Source organism: Piliocolobus tephrosceles, chromosome 2 (genome assembly GCF_002776525.5).
Source record: "Piliocolobus tephrosceles isolate RC106 chromosome 2, ASM277652v3, whole genome shotgun sequence".
NCBI lineage: Eukaryota > Metazoa > Chordata > Mammalia > Primates > Cercopithecidae > Piliocolobus > Piliocolobus tephrosceles.
The window spans coordinates 90,642,064-90,658,728 of record NC_045435.1 but is presented as its reverse complement, the minus strand read 5'-3'; the positions used below and the strand labels follow the sequence as shown (position 1 = coordinate 90,658,728).

The following is a 16,665-nucleotide window of genomic DNA, read 5'->3' as shown; positions in this document are numbered from 1 at the left end:
AAGCGGGGTGCAGGGTGGGAGTGGCATCTCGAGAACATAGTAGGTAGTAGTGGCAGGAGACTGACCTTGGCCTCCTGTGGCCTGGGGCCCAGGTGAGGTTGGTGACAGTGCAGGGCTGGGCTCTCCCTGGCTAGTGCCTGAGCCAGTGCTATCAGGGGAGCCAGGGCCTTCACTGAGCTTCTGGAAACAGGCTCGGCAGCAACGCTCCTTTTTGCCACTGTGCTTGCTCAGGACGTAGTTGCTGCAGCAGTAGTAACAGAAGATGCGGCCACATATCCTGGGAACAAAACAAGCCCAGGCTGTGAGGATGATACACTATGATCTTGTGTGATCTGCTCAGCACCCAAACTGGGCTCTGGATGCCATGTGACTCTCATCAGACCTAGCTCTGCCCCCACGTTAGGATGTGGCCATGAGCTCATTTCACAGGATTCCAACAAAGCCTTCCTGTCAGCTTGGTGAAAGCATGGTGTACTTCCTAAGGTCCTGGGAGGCAGGGAGGTAAAGTATGGCTGAGCCCACCTTCCCTGGCACCAAGCTGTAGGTATGCCTCCCATATTTCAGAAGCTAAGGCTCTAAGAGACCACAGACCTTCACAGCTATGCTGATTATTCTGCACCTGACCCCAGCCCAGCCCGAGATTCATCTTTATCCATCCTTCTCTGCACTGCCTGTGTTCCTCTAGTGAGGTTTCAGGCCAGCTTTTGCTGGCTTCCAGTAATGCCGCTCCCCTCTGGTCCCTACAGGAATGGTAGAAGAACTGCTAGTCTCTGGGTATGCCCCATCCCTGTGGGGATCCCTAACTCCATCCACATTTCTGTATTCTTTCTTTCAGGGAGCCCTTTCTTTCAGGGAGCCCTGAGTCTTGTTAGGATCCCAACTAATACACCTTCCTCACCTGGTTCCCTTAAAGCCAAAATGCAATGTGCTCTTTCTAAACAGTCAGCCATGGTGCCAACACCTATCACAGAGTCCTCTTTCGGAGCTCTCTGCTCTGGTCCTGGGCCCCACCAGGGTGTTGGTGCCAACCCAGGAGCCCCCTGCTGACCTGCAGTGGTGCCGCCGCATCATCCAGCTGAACTCCCGCTTGCAGTCGAGGCAGTGGTTTGCCTCCGTGTCTCCGAGCCACCTGTCCTCAGCACTGAGCTTCTGCTGGAATTCCAGGGCATCTGACTTCTGCCAGAGAGCATCCTTGTCCCTGGGACAAAACCACATTGGAAGAAAAGAGAGAATCCATGAAAACAATAGGATGATACTTGCTTCATTTCAAAAGACTGGTATCAAATTTCCTAAGTCATAGAAAGAAAATTCACTTTCACCTTGGAAATATGCCCCAGCCCACGCTAGGTCTCCTCCATCTCCCCCGACATGCAGACTTAACTGACACCACATGTGTGAGAACACGCGGGAGGCAAAATATGTACAACAGGAGGCACTGTCAACTGCAAAGAGCTGCCAGCACCAACGAGGGCCACCACTCAGGCACCTAAACAACAGTGCTGGGGACCACTGGGAGTTTAAGCTAAAACGTGCCGCCATGCTGACTGTCTACGTGCAGTAAGCCCAAGGACCATGAACGTACTCCCCACCTGAATCTTAATGTGCTTGGGGCCCTTTATGTTTCTATGGTTGATCTAAGTAACAATTAATCAGTGGAGAAGATCAAAGATTTCCTAGCGTGAAAATCTGATGAGATGTTAGCCTCCTCTGCCCCTCACAGAGATGGTAAGGTCGCTCCGGAAGCCAGACTGAAAGAAGTGTGAGGCTTTCCAGAAAGGTCTGGCAGTGTCAGAATGTGCCTGATGAACTGGGGGTGGGGGATGTGAACAGAGGCTTCCTCAGGGACACTAATGAGCATTTTCAGGCTTGATGGTTTCTGACATGGGAAGTTTAGTTCTTTCTCATATGAAGCCCCAGTCAGCATCCTCAGGGCTAATGCAGCTCTAACAGTTCCTCAGCCACCAGTAATGTGACACCTGAGCCACTCAGGTCCTGAGAGACACAGGCTCCATCACTGACCAGGAACTCCCAATCAACCCCAGATCTTTTGCCTTAAATAAAAAAGCTTGAACATGGGCTTGACTGGCTTTTTCAAGGCCACTTGAAATTGTTGGGAAGCAGGAAGACTCATTCTCTGAAGCAGCCTCATTCTCTAGGCTGGTCCACCCACACTTTGGGAATGTGGAATGCTGCCAGGAGCTGGTATTTTCCATTACACCCCTCAGGTCACAAATACCCTGAGTTCTAACTCTGTATATTGATGATAAGAAGGCAAAGTTTTTAAACTTTCAAATTGGTTGTAACTTTAATATCACTGTTTTATAACACTTAATGAATTAGCGTATCTAGGCTTTGCTGATCCATGGTGCTGCTAACATCACAAAAAGAGGGCTAATTAGATTGCATGTGCCTCTTGAAAGAAAGATCCCAAACTACAAACCAATTCTATGAAGGCTTCTTGCCAAAATTTTGAACCTGAGTCTAAGCAAGCTGCCAGTAGAATGATGGTTCTCAGCTCTGGCTCACTGGTGTCTGAGTCTCACTCTCAGAAATTCCAATTCAGTTAGTCTGGGTGGGGCCTGGACATGGGCATTTTAAAATTACTTCCCTAGTGATTCTAATATGTAGCCAGGATTGAGAACCACTGCAATAGTTCTATCTATGGACTCACAGGAAATGCAAGGGATGGATCATCATGTTAAATGACACCATGAGGATGCAATCGGCAAAAGTAGAGAGATGATAGGGAAACCCATTGACTAAAAGGGATGTAAGAGACAAATCAATTGCAACAGATGAATCTAATTTAGATCCTGATTAGAACAACCTGAAAAAATTCTAAGGCAATCGGAAAAATTTGAAACTGACTAGACACTTGATGATATTAAGAAATTATACTTCATTTCTTAAGGTATAATAAAGACACTGTGGTTGTTTAAAATGGAGGGTTCTGGGCCAGGCTTGGTGGCTCATGCCTGTAATCCTAGCACTTGGGAGTCTGAGGCAGGCAAATCACTTGAGGCCAGGAATTCAGGACCAGCCTGGCCAACATGGTGAAACACTGTTTCTACTAAAAATATAAAAATTAGCTGGGAGTGGTGATGTGTGCATGTAATCCCAGCTACTCAGGTGGCTGAGGCACAAGAATCGCTTGAACCCAGAAGGCAGAGGTCGCAGTGAGCCAAGATCACGCCACTGCACTCAAGCCTGGGCAACAGAGTGAGATTCTGCCTCAAAAAAGAAAAAAAAAAATCAAAAAATAGAAAAAAAAAGTCCTTACCCTAGAGAGGTACATACTGAAATATTTATGGATGAAATGACATGTGTGGGATTTGCTTCAAAATCTGGGAAGGTGGGTAAACAGGTGGGTCTACAGATCAATCAAGACTGGCCCTGAACTGAACACTGTTGAAGCCAGGTGACAGGTTGGCCCTGAGCTGAACACTGCTGAAGCTGGGAGGTGTATTACATGATTCCATTTCTGTATATTTGAAAATTTCCATAAGGAAAAGTTAAAATAAGTTTTGAATGACTTGTCAGGATTAAAAAATCAGGACACTTCACATTAAAATCCAGGTTTCCACCTTCTCTTGAGAAGAAAGGTGGTCTAGCAGTTCTGGGCCAAGACTGATGTGGCAGAAGTAGAGCCCAACTGTGTCCCCAGTTTCTCACAGTCCCCTGCTGACCCAGCTTCCACTTATATCAGCTGCCTGGTACCTGCAGGCACTGGAGTTTGGGACTCTAGTAATGGGGAAAGTGAGATGGAGGAGGAGAGAGGGGCTCCTGAGAGAGGGGCAAGAAAATGGGGAAATTTCTGAAGTATGCTTTCAAGAACAGCTGCATTTCTTTAGAGAAAACGCAAGTGTGGGGAAAACCCCAGCTGCTGGTTTGACACAGCACTCACCTGAGCAGCTCTATCAGCCGCTCCTCAAGATACTTCTTGGTTCTGTTGAGGTCATCCAGGTCAGCAAGCATCTTCTGGTCACTCCTCTCCCGGTTTGTCACCTCCTCGCAGAGTTTGTTGTAATACTCTTGGATTTTTGTTGTGGCTTTTTCGAGTTCCTTCTGGGTCCTGGGGGAGGAGTGGTAAGTTTTCTTGATTAGCCAGAACTTCCAGCTTTCCCAGGCCTGTGGGCTCACCCAGGACTCTAATGAGGGGTGCTGCTGCCCCCGCCATGAAGGAGCCCCTTGGTACTGCTCACAGGTATCTGCTCACAGGTTATGCAGTTCCCTAGCTTTTGAGACTCTCCTCACACCCCCACATACAAAGGGGTATCCTTGGAGGGAGAGGAGGCTGACCCCAGGTTGCCAGACGCACCCTAAGTGAATAGAACTCTGCACCCCTTGGCTCCTGGACAGGGGCTGGGCTTGCAAGAGAAGCCTGATAGACAAGGCTCATGGGCTGGTGCTGGGGAGGAGGAGCAGGAGGAGAAAGGAGTCAGGACAGGCAGGACTGAGGTGTAGTCTCCTGGAGGTGGCCACACGGAGAAGGGCCTGTCTTCCATATGTCCCTGGGACTCTACACATGGGGCATGGTGCTGGGCCCACAGCAGGTGCTCAGTCTTAATCTGCACTGCCAGCTGTTCTACCTGATAGCCCCCCTGAGGCCCAAGGAATTCCGTTTTGGGTGCTGCAGGGTGTCTCAGTCTTCAGCAGAGGAAGCTGGCTGAATCTTGCTGTCTTCCTCACCCCACCCACTCCATTTTTAATGCAGCTATCTCCTAAGGCAGTGGTTTTCCAAGGATGGTCCAGTGGGACATAATAAAAGCTTCATTAAACAAAGGGTTCTGCAGAGAGACTAATTTATACCTTCCATATCTAGTATAAAGTTGCCAGGAAGTTGTTTACTAGACCCTGTCCACCAAAATGGGCTTATAGGTGCACCCACACACACAGGTGGTGTACGTGTATGCATGCACACACATACACTGAATAAAATAAGTTGGCAGATAGACTGTGCAGCTTGGAACAACTGAAACAAATCCTCTGAGATGTTACAAATAACCACTGTTATATCATGTTTTCATGCCACCAACTCAGGCTCTGTTTAAATTGTCATATGAACATGACTTAACCAAGGGCAGCCAGTGCCCTATAGGATCTGAACACTGGAAGGGTAAGATGAAAGGAAATGTATGTCTAGGTTACTGAATGTCAAAGATATCCTGGATGTCCTACTAAGGTGAAGCCCAGGCCTAGAAGGCAGGTGTTGGGAAGAGGTAATAGATAAATAGAAAAGTTAGAGACTTGGGACAATTTGGTGTGCTTATCTTTGCTGGTGGCACACATGCAGTTGGATTCTGGCAACTGCTCCTTTCTGCTACACCTTTTAAAAACTAGGTCTTCCTCCCTGTTACACCTTTTCTTAATCAGGTCCTGGCTCAACTAGCTGGGTCCCATGACCACATGGTGGACCTAGGCTCACAACTCCACCTGGCCCCAAGTCTGAAAATGAGGGGGTCAAGGAGGCCTTGGGATGGCAGTGTGATCTGCTCTCCACAGATACGGCATCAGAGAGTCTGCACAAAGACAGGCTGATCCTGGTCCTTGGCACACTCATCTTCCTCATCCATAAAATGGGGATAGATGATAACACCTTCCTCATAGGACTGTTAGGAGGATTACATGGGTAAATGTATGCAAAGTAGTCAAAACAGAGCCTGCCACGTTTTCAGCATTATTTAAATATATGCTGTTACTATTACCATTATTATTATGATCTAACTTTTATTTCATTTTAGTTTTTCCAAAGCTTGCAGTTACTCAAGTATGCACTGCCAGAGAGAAGAAAATCGAGTTAGGAGAAAGGTGCTTTAGCTGTGTATAGGTTGGGATGGGCAGGCAGCCAGGTTCTCTGTGGCACGCTTCCAGCACAACCACTTTCTGAGTTTGTGGCTTTTCTTGCAAAAGGACTTCCTAAACCTAACATGAGTGACTGACTTTCTAAATGACGAGACCAAACACTCCTTCCCTGAAGACTACCGACAGCTGCGTAGGTGGACTGTGACTAACCTTTCTAGGTCTTCACGTAAGGCAGCCCCCTCCTTGTCCTTCCTCAGCATGGCCGCCTGGCACTCTGCAAGATGGTTGCTGGTACAGCTCAGCTTCTCTCCCATGTCTGCTTGGGTGGCCTGGCACAGGACATCAGGGAGAAGACACTCAGCTTGCAGAAGCCCATGCAATGTACCATAAAGTGGCTGGTGTGCCATCCACCCCATCTGGCTGGGTCGCTTCTAAATGGAGCGTTGTTTTCTATTAAGTTCAAGAGGCCATGAATCTCTGGTCTATATTTGTGGGGCCTCAACTGCAACTAGTTAAGGTGGTTGGCAAGTGGCAGGTACCAGAATTCCCAGGGTGACACTGAAGGTAAGGATGGCAGGGAGCAGGATTCACTTGGACAAGTCACTGCTCTGAAGACTGTGGGACCAGTGCCACCCCTGCTCCTGCCCATTTTAGAATCACTGGCTGATGATCACCCACAGAGATGGCCAAACAGGACACTTATTTCCTTTCTGCATTTGGCAGCTCCAGCCAGGTGTCCAGGGAATGGATGGAGGGGGTCAGGGTACAAACTGAGGGTGTCTACAAAGGTAAACTGAGGACGGCTTCAGCTTGGGAATCTGGAGGCATGCAGGGAGCCCTCTTAAATGATCCAGTCAAAACCACACCAGATGCCCTCTCCCTGAGAGGTCCACACCACCAGAGCCTACCTTCAGCTTCCCCACAGCTTCCTCGGCAGCCTGCAGCTGCCGGCCTTGCTCCTCAAGCTGGCCCCTGAGGCTCCTGGACTCCTCGCCAGCATTCTAGAGAGGATAAGAAAGGGATCATAAATGTAGGGTCATTGCTCTGAGGATCCCTCAGCCCCATCACCCAAATAGATAAAACCAAGCTGCCTTTCTCTTTTTCCCTGCAAACTGGCTCCTCAATGAGCTTTGGGCTTATTAATAGTGAAATACTTTCAAGCTTACTAAGAAAAGAGACTTAGCCTGGTCCCCAAACTTAGAACTTAATTTCTGCAAGGGAAAAGGTTGGCTATGAGCCACATGGAGTTTCACGGGGTGGGATGGCACTGGGTGGGGAGGCACATCTGTGGCAGTGCAGTGGAGCTGCCTCAGAGAGGAGTGTTAGGAGTAGCCTGAGAGTGCACAGACCTTGATGCAGACAGACTAGTGGCAAGCCCTGGAAATCAAAGCCCCAGGCCATTCTGCCGCGTCTTCAATCTAAACAGTCCTTAACCCTTTATCTTTGTGCACTAGCAAAGAGACATATTAACTGCTCATCTCATTAACTTGTCTGTCCCAAGGGCCTTGTAAAAACGAAATAAGCTGGTTCCCTACCCTGTATCTGTTGTCAGGAGAGCACCTGATGGGGTTGGTTATTCATTAAGAACCCAGAGCTAGGACGTGAGGCAGCTGTGAACTGCTAACGCTCAGAAGGGGTTTTAGAGGCCAAGTCAGTGTTCTCACACTCACATGCCCAGGGCGGGGTGGGGGGCTGGGCAAGTACAAAAACCAGTGTAAGGAAAAGTTCAGAGGATGTGTGCCTCCTTTAAAGTGGGCAGATACCCTCAGGTTCCTGCTGACTGCTGCCACGGGGAGGGGGCAGGGTGAGGATGCAGGCTTTCAGATCTTCTGAGGTTTCAAAAGAAGCCTTCAAACTGTATTTGTAAACACCCTGCTCTTTCAATGTTGGCTACTAATTTTAAAAACTTCTGTGCGGGCTAATCTTGTTTGCAGTGGTCTTGAGTTTAGACTTCTGGGCTAAGGTATCACTCCAAATGTTCTGGCCCTAACATGTTCCTGCAGAGAGAAAGATGCTACTGTGAGCTGTGATAGCAGGACAGGGCCACAAGGTGTTTGCCTGCACCCACAGTACATTCTCCAGCCCTCACCTGCCTCATGGCTGAAGGTGCATCCTCCCATGGACCCACCAGGCCTGCCCAGGGAGATGGGTAGAGCCCAAGTGGTTGAAGCTAGGATTACCTTAAGTCTGCTCTGGTAGTCCATGATTTCAGCGCTCAGCTGGAACTTGAGGGTGTCGAGCTCCTGGTGTGCAGCCTCTTGGAGGCTCTGGGCCCGCTGCTCGGCCTGGGTGAGCTGGGCCTGCAGGCCAGGCAGTGAGTCGGCTGCTGCTTGGGCCACCTTCAGCTTCTCCTGCAAGCTCTCCTTCTCTTGCTGCAGTCCAGCTACTTGGCGTTCCAGGCCCTCTCGCTCCCTTGAGGCTGCCTCTTTGGCGTCCTGGAGCTCCTGGACAGCACAGGCCAGTGCCTTCTCCACTTGCTCCTTTTCCATGGTCAGTGTGCAAACCTGGATGCCCAGCTCGGCTGTGTCCGTGTTGGCCCGGTGCAGCTGCTCCTGCAGCTCAGCGTGCTCCAGGTGTGCTTCCTCGGAGCTGCATTTGGCCTGGGACAACTCCTCCTGCAGGGCCCGCAGCTCCTCCTCCCTCTGCTGGGCCTCACTGGTCCTCTCCTCCTGCAGCGCCCCTTCACGCTCTGAGCACTGCAGCAGCTCCTGGACATGGGCTCTGTTAAGGGCTTCATTCTGCTCCTTCAGCTGCTGCACAAGGGTCTTGTGCTCCCTCAGGACTGCCTCAGCCATGCTTAGCTGGCTCTGCATCTTGTCCTGGTCATCCAGAGCTGCCCGCATCTTGGCCTGGAGGTCCACCACCTGAGCTTGCAGTCGTTGGGCCTCCCCTTGATGGACTTCCAGCTGCGCCTGAGACAGGGCCAGCTGGGCAGCCAGCTCACGGGCTTCATCGTCAGGGGGTGGGCCAACTCCCTGTTGGCCTTTCTCTGCGGTGAGGACTTCAATCAGCTGGGTCTGCTGCTGGCACTGGCTCTCGAGAGCCCTAAGCTCTCTGTGCCGGGCCTCTGCCAGTTGACGGCACTGCTCCACCTCCTCCCGCAGCTGCTGGCACTCATCCTCCTTGCTCTGCAGAGTGGCCTCCTTCTCGGCCACCTTGGCTTTCATGGCCTCCTTGGCCTTCCTTACAGCCAGCAAGCTTGCCTCCATCTGGTCACCCAAGTGCCGGATGCTGGCCTGCTCGGCCTCCAGGGAGGCCAAGGAGCCCTGGATGGCTGCTTCCCGCTGCTGCAAAGCCTGGTAATCGGCCTGCAGGGCTTGCAGCTTGCCCTCCAGGAGCTGGTTACGCCCGACCACATTCTGCAGCTCCTTCTCCAGTTCCCTGTTGGCCTGCCGGAGCTCTTCCTCCTGGCTGCCCTCCTGCACCTTGGTATCATCTAACCGTGCCTCCTGCAGGCCCCTCTGCTCCTCCTCTGGCTTCCCACAGGCCTCTTGCAGACTGGAGTTCACAGGGACCAGGGCCTCATTCTTTCCACCTGCCACTGGCAGTTCTGGGCCGGGCTGCCCAGCAAGCCGCTCAAGTGCACCCACCTTCTGGCTGAGGTGGTCTTTGTCCTGGATGAGCTGCTTCTTCTGCTCCTCCAGGTCACTCACATGTTGGCTCACCTGTGCCAGCTGGGTCTCTAGGAACTGCAGCTGCCGGGTCAGGGACCTGACCTCCTGCTCCAGCAGCTCCTTTTCCTCCTGTTGCTGTTTTTTCTCCCGCCTCAACTCTGCTAGCTCCTGCTCCCGGGAGCCCAAGTGCACCAGCAACTCCTGTAGCCGTCGCCAGAGCTGGTCTGCCTCCTGTCCCTTCCCAGACAACTCCTCCTGGAGTGGGGCCATCTCCTTCACCAGGCGCTCCAGGCTGGCCCAGGCATCCTCCTTCAGCTGCAGCTCCTTGACCAGCTGCTCCAGCTGGGCACTCTGCTGTCTGTTGACCTCCTCGACCTTGGTTCTCTCCCTTTCTAGGGCTCGAAGCTTCTCCTCTAGCTCCTGAATCTCCTGGGCCGCATCACTGGGAATAGGTTCTTGCTGGCCCTTTGTGTCTGGTGCTGTATCTGCCTTCTGCTGAGCCATGGCTAGCCAGTCTGGGATGCTGGCTAAATGCTGGTTCTTCTTGCCCAGTGAGTCCCATGTGACCTTAAGCTCCTGTGCCAAGGGCTGCAGCATGGACTCCAGCTGCCGTAGGGCTGTGTGGTAGTCCTCCTTCTCTGCTGCTCCTAGCTCCAGGGCCTGTAGGCATGTCTGCAGCTCCTTCACAGTGTTCTGGGTGGCCTGGGTGACCTCCCACTGCTTCTGGAGTTCAGCCACCAAGCAAGTGAGGCGAACATTGTCCTCTGCTGCAGTGCGCCCCCTCTCCCTCTCTGTCTGCAGTTGCTCCCCTTGCAGGCTGACAGCTGCCCTCAGCTCCTGGTTCTCTCTGTCCAGCTGCTGCATGCGCTCCTGTAGTTGCTTCTCCCGCACCTCCAACTGGTCCAGCTCTAGTCGCATCTCATCAAAGCCCTCCAATGCCTCGTTGTTTAGGGGGCTGTTCAGGTCAAAGTTGGACACCATCTCTTGAGTCTGGGAAGAAAAACACAAAAGACAAGTGGCTTTGGGATGAAGTTACAGGGCTACTCAGAAAAGCTTTAGAGTTTAATGAGAGCAGAGGTAAAAATACAGGCATTACTTGCCCTAAGGTTAGTCTAAAGAGCTATTCAAAAGACTAGAATCCCTTTGCTCAAAGCATCTGCCACACATTCAGCAGCACATTCCAAAGCCAGGAGGCCACCCATGTGAGCTCCACTGAGATACAGACTTGCTTTTCCCATCCAGCCTTCTTCAGCTTTTAATAGACGTTGTCTCTGAGATAAATTCAGTTGTATCTAAGCTGTTGTTCACTCATTGTGCCACACCCATACCCGCAATTCCTGGCATGATTAAGCCACAAAATAAGGTAAAAGATTCATCTATTTTCTACTCTTAATGCTCCTTATATTGATCATTTTAATTTTTTAAATTGCTGATCAGTTTTCACAGAACTATACACAGCCATGATAAATTCACATTTCTAAAAAAATTACCAAACTGCCCCTGCCTACTAACATTGACGGAGCCCTTGCATATGTCAAGCCCTCATCTATGAACTAGAATGATTTTTATTATCCCCATCCTGTGGATGAGAGAGCTGAAGGTTAAGTAATTTCCCCTTGGTCATAGCTGGTAGGTGAGAGTCAGGATTTGACTCTGTCACTTTTAACCATGGTGCCAAACTGCTTCTTTTAAAATACTTTAAAATCATTTAAAAGAATTTAATTTTAAGAGAGCCTAGATTCCATTTGGTTGAAAAACCCAGACTCCAGGGAATAGTGGCTATAACTGAGTGGTTCTATTGCTCTGGCTGGAACAACAGGTATCTGAAAACATCACCCTTGAGTTGCTAGGGGCAAGGACATACCCTGGTAGAAGCTATAGTAAGATAATTCCCAGCCTTCCTGGCCTTACCTGTAGGTAGCTGCTCACCAAACTGCTCATGCTGGAGCTGCGGCTAGGGGGTTTCCACAGGTAAGCAGAAGAGCCAGTGGCCAGTGTCCTCCTGTGGGGCCACAAAGCAGACATGTATTCAGAGCAGGAAACCTACATACATGGAGGCCTTGCTGGTCACCAGGCAACCAGGTGGTGGTAGGGGGCTGCCTTCCCAGGTAGAACGTAAGGAAGTCAAACCCAACAGATTCCACCAAAGAGCACAGCTACACTGGTCTGTAACAGATGAACTCCATGGCTAGAGTTTTACCATCATGGCTTTCCTCCCACTGCCAAAAAAGAATTATGTGAACATGTATTTACCGATATTTGGTTTAAATTTTTCTTGAGCTTTTGGTGCCTGCCTCAGTTTGTCTGCCAGTGAGGAATAAGCAGCAGTCAGCTTGGTAAATAAGAGTCACACTGTGCTTGGGGCTCAGCTGCCGCTCTGTATGACACAGCAACAGCGTGGCTGGGAGGCTGCTTCTAGGTCACATAACCAGGCCGGTCAGTGCAGATACAGAACATTTCCCTCATTGCAGAAAGTTCCATTGAATGGCATTGCTTTAGAAATACAAAGGCTTGTGTGATAACTCTTGTTTAGCAGGAACCTAAACACATTTTTACTTCATCAGAATCATCTCCTAAATCTAAAATTATTGTGTTTTCAAACTTAGTCTCCACAACCCAGCAACTGCCCTTCACAGTGTCTTCCCTGAAGACAGTCACATAGGTACATAAGGAAACAGTGGGGATGCTCCTGGCAGCGCTGTAACTGGAAAAAGGGAAAACAAACAAATGGCTTATTCACCCAACAGAATTCTCTACACCATGGGTTAGCATTCTTTTTGTTTTTTTTGAAAAGGGCCAGATAGTAAATATTTTGGTCTTGTGGGCTATATGGTCTCTGTCACTCAACTGGCACTGTTAGCATAAAAACAGCCATGGACAACAGGTGAATAAATGGGCGAAGTTGTGTTCCACACAGCCCTGTGGGCTGTAGTTTGCCAATCCAACTCTATACTTACAGAACTCCATGTATAAACAGATACAAAATCTCAAAAACAAGGCAGAATGAAAAAAGCAGGTTGCAAAAGGAGAGCTATCACATGATTCAACATGTGTAAAATTTTAAAACATTTACAAAATAAAACTATATATATATACTATATAAACTATTTATAAATACACAAGTAATAATGAAAGCATAAGATCTGGGCATGAAATGCATTGATTATAGGGCCACGATTACTTCTGAAAGGGGAACAAAGGAGAAAGGATGGCAATGGGGTGGGGCTTTGGCTGCTCTATAATATTTTATTTCTTAAAAAAAGTATCGGATGTAACCAAGTCTCCCCATAAAAGCCAGCTTGATAGGGGCTCCCACTGGGGTAATTGGATAAGTGGGATAATTTAAGCTTCAAAATAAATAATGACTGTGACAGAATGTAACCTATTGAATAAAGTAAGAATCCATGAGTCAATACTGCTATGAATGAATAAATGGGGAAAAAGAAAAAGGTCTTCCTTACAGTAGAATGCCAACTAATAATGGAGTTAGAAAATCACTCTGGTAATGATGATGGTAATAACTGCTTCAGGCAAGAATTATCAAATGGTATTAAAACGAATACAGGACAGATTTAAGAGAAAAAAGGATAATAATGTAATTTCAACATGCCTTCCCATAAGATACATATTCATTACAAAGGAAGAAATAGTAACTTTTGGAGAAACTTGGCAAGCACCGCGTTACCCAAATGACCAGGATTAACCTCATTAGTAATGAAACAAATCAACACTGTGTGCCTCCAGATACAGTGTGCTGACAAGACAACAGCTGAGGTATTCCTGCAAAAAACACTTAACATAATCCAATAATGAGGAAACATCAGACAAACTCAAATTAAGGAACAATTTACAAAATAACTGGCCTGTATTTTTCAAAAATGTCAATGTTACGAAAGACAACTGAAAAACGGTTCAAAATTAAAGGGGACTAGAGAGGCATAGCAATTAATGAATTAACAATATGTGATCTGGGATTGGGTCTTAGATTATGAGAGACAATGGCCCGGCGCGGTGGCTCAAGCCTGTAATCCCAGCACTTTGGGAGGCCGAGACGGGTGGATCACGAGGTCAGGAGATCGAGACCATCCTGGCTAACATGGTGAAACCCCGTCTCTACTAAAAAATACAAAAAACGAGCGGGGCGAGGTGGTGGGCGCCTGTAGTCCCAGCTACTTGGGAGGCTGAGGCCGGAGAATGGCGTAAACCCGGGGGGCGGAGCTTGCAGTGAGCTGAGATCTGGCCACTGCACTCCAGCCTGGGCGACAGAGCAAGACTCCGTCTCAAAAAAAAAAAAAGAAAGAAAAAAAAAGATTATGAGAGACATTTTTGAGATAATTTGTAAAATTTAAATGAGATCTGTAGATTAGATAGCAGTATTGTATCAATGTTAATTTTCTGATTTTAATAACTGTACTGAGTTATATAACAGGATGTCCTTGATTTTAGGAAATGCATAATTAAGTACTTAAGAGAAAAGAAGATCAAGTCTGTAATTTACTCTCAAAAGGCTTAGGAAATAATTCAACATGTAAATAGAAAAAAATGATAAACAATTATAGTAAAATATCAACAACTAGGGAATCAGGGTGAAGGATAGATGAGTACTTTGTATTATTTTTGCAACTTTTCTGTAATTCTGAAATTATTTCAAAATGTAAAAGTTTTAAAAAGAATATCTGGGCCAGGCGTGGTGGCTCACGCCTGTAATCCCAGCAGTTTGGAATGCCAAGACAGGATTGTTTGAGCCCAGGAGTTCAAACCAGCCTGGGAAAGATGGCAAGACTCCGTCCCTACAAAAAATAAAAATAAAAAAAGGACACCTCAATATGGCAAAATGTAAGCTATTAAATCCTGGTGGTTTGCATGTGACTATCATATTCACCACTTTTCTCTATATGTGAAGTAATTTCTAATAAAAAATATGAATGTTAAATTTTAAAAGCCTTATAAACAGAAAGCAAAACAAAACAAAGAACGCTGGACTTGATTTTAACCTAAGTCAGGTGTCCCAGGCCTGCTGCCCACCAGCTGGGTGACTTTGTCAAGTCCCCTGATCCTCTGAGCCTGTTCCTCACACCTCCTTCCCGGAGCTGATGTAAGGACTCTGGTGGTATGTGAGTGCCACACTGGTGTAAGACATGGCTGGCTTGATGGCCTCAGAAAATAAAGAAAGAAGAAACAAAAATGCAGCAACCTTTCCTGCAACCCTTATGTGGACGAGCTGTGGCTTTTACTTCCTCTCCTACTGCTTAGGAGCCTTCCGTAGTAACTCCATAAGAACAGGCAGGGGAAAAAGCCCACTCCTCCCCCAGTGCCTATAGCAACAAGTGCCTTAAAAATTTTTTAAAGCCTTGGCTTTTGCAGTATGCGTCTCCACTGACTCATGCCCTGGCCAATTAGGTTGGTTTAAGGTTGGAGCCTTCAGATGTTATTGTTAGTCATGATTTAACAAAGTCTGTAAAAGGAGCTGGAATAAGAGTTGAACAGTTTTATGTAATTTACTGAGCAAGCAAAATTGCTTTAAGTAGACTGGTGACAATCTTCAAAACTTTAAATGTCTCTTTTCCTGTCTTTTAAACCAAGCAATCCTTCAAAGTACCTGGCAAATGTTGGCCAGGCAGCATCCAAGTCATAGCCCCTCGACGCCAGGTCAAACTGAACCTCAGTCAGCTCATAGAGTTGGCCCACAATGTCCGAGCTCAGCTTTGGCTGCAGAAAGGGGCTTCTTGCGTAGTACCAGTCACTGCAGAAAAACATGTCAATTATAAGAGTAATAAAGATAAAGAATGTGTGAATTTATTCAGTCCTCCCACTGTGGCTCTGCCTCATCGAATTCCAACTCAGGTTACTAAATTAAAAGACACAGTCATACAAACCAATTTCATTTTCATGGTAGAAGAACATAACTCTCAAATAAGCTTGCTCCTCTTCAAAGAAATTAGTGCAATGATCTGGATGCTTGTTCATTTATTACATACATCATATCTACTTCTCAAAAAGGATATGGGAACCTTAAATGTCAATTATTTGCCAAGGAAGGGCAATTGTAGGAGAAAGAAAACTTATTTTTTGAAAGATAACTTCACTTTCTATTCCATTTTCAGAACTCAATATGGGACACTAAACTCAACTGCTAATTTCTGTCCAGATACCAATTTAAAAGCCAAGGAACAAATTATTCAGAAATGTTTCAGCACCATAAGACAGGGTGAGAAAAAATGAAATAGATGTTATCTGCATTTTGAGGTAATGGTTGTTTCATTTCAGGCAAAGTAACAAGAATTTTAAAAAGATGCATCAGAACACAGTTACTCATGCCTATAATCCCAACACTTTGGGAAGCTAAGACAGGAGGATAGCTTGAGCCCAGGAGTTCGAGGCCAGGGTGGGCAATATGGCAAGATCCCATCTCTACCAAAAAAATAAAAAATTAGCTGAGCATGGTGGCATGCACCTGTAGTCCCAGCTTCTCAAGAGACTGAGGCAGGAGGATTGCTTGAACCCAGGAGGTAGAGGCTACAGTGAACCATGATTGTGCCACTGCACTCCAGCCTGTGTGACAGGTTAAGACCCTATTCCCCCTACCCCAATCCCCACCCAAAAAGAAAAACATGGCTGGGCATAGTGCTTCACACCCGTAATTCTAGCACTTTGGGAGGCCTAGGCAGGGGGTTCACTTGAGTCCAGGAATTTGAGGCCAGGCTGGGCAATATAGTGAGACCCTGTCTTTATAAAAAGTAAAAAATTAGCCAGGCACAGTGGTAAATGCCTATCCAGCTACTCGAAGGCTGAGGTAAGAAGATCACTTGAGCCCAGCAGCTTGAGGTTATAGTGTGCTATGATTGTGCCACTGCACTCCCGCATGGGCAAAAAAGTGGGACATTATTGTCTGTGAACTGTGATTAAGTCAAGCTGTTTATGACGATCTTCACCAAACATCTAAAACAAAATAACCTTCAAATCAAATATGCAAACTTTTTCAACTCACACCAATTCACAAGGCCTGTCACATGCATGAGAAATACGAGTACATCTCTACACAAATCAATCTTTAAGTTGACATAATGAAACAAAAGGTTTTCCTTTGTAGTTTTTTTAGATTCAAAAAAAATTTGAATACTCCCAAAGGAAAGGGGCCAGGCAAGAGATGCTGGAAAATCCAAAGAGGTTTAGTTGACCAGTACCTGATTTGTAGCTTCTAAGCTGATACCCACTCTCCCCATTATAGACTCAATCCCTGCCCCTCTCC

The 16,665-nt window shown here is 47.5% G+C and overlaps 1 protein-coding gene across 1 annotated transcript in view; it reads right to left on the bottom strand.

Annotated features, from left to right (window-relative positions):
- The window catches only part of FYCO1 (FYVE and coiled-coil domain autophagy adaptor 1), a 79,023-nt gene that overhangs the window by 41,479 nt on the left and 20,879 nt on the right, over positions 1 to 16,665 (bottom strand). The window contains exons 6-13 of the mRNA XM_023231844.3: positions 15,016 to 15,159; positions 11,328 to 11,418; positions 7,983 to 10,406; positions 6,711 to 6,803; positions 6,013 to 6,131; positions 3,905 to 4,072; positions 1,049 to 1,198; positions 66 to 277 (exon numbers count right to left, since the gene is read on the bottom strand). Coding sequence (XP_023087612.1) covers positions 66 to 277; positions 1,049 to 1,198; positions 3,905 to 4,072; positions 6,013 to 6,131; positions 6,711 to 6,803; positions 7,983 to 10,406; positions 11,328 to 11,418; positions 15,016 to 15,159 — 3,401 coding nt within the window. The remainder of the gene's footprint in view (positions 1 to 65; positions 278 to 1,048; positions 1,199 to 3,904; positions 4,073 to 6,012; positions 6,132 to 6,710; positions 6,804 to 7,982; positions 10,407 to 11,327; positions 11,419 to 15,015; positions 15,160 to 16,665) is intronic.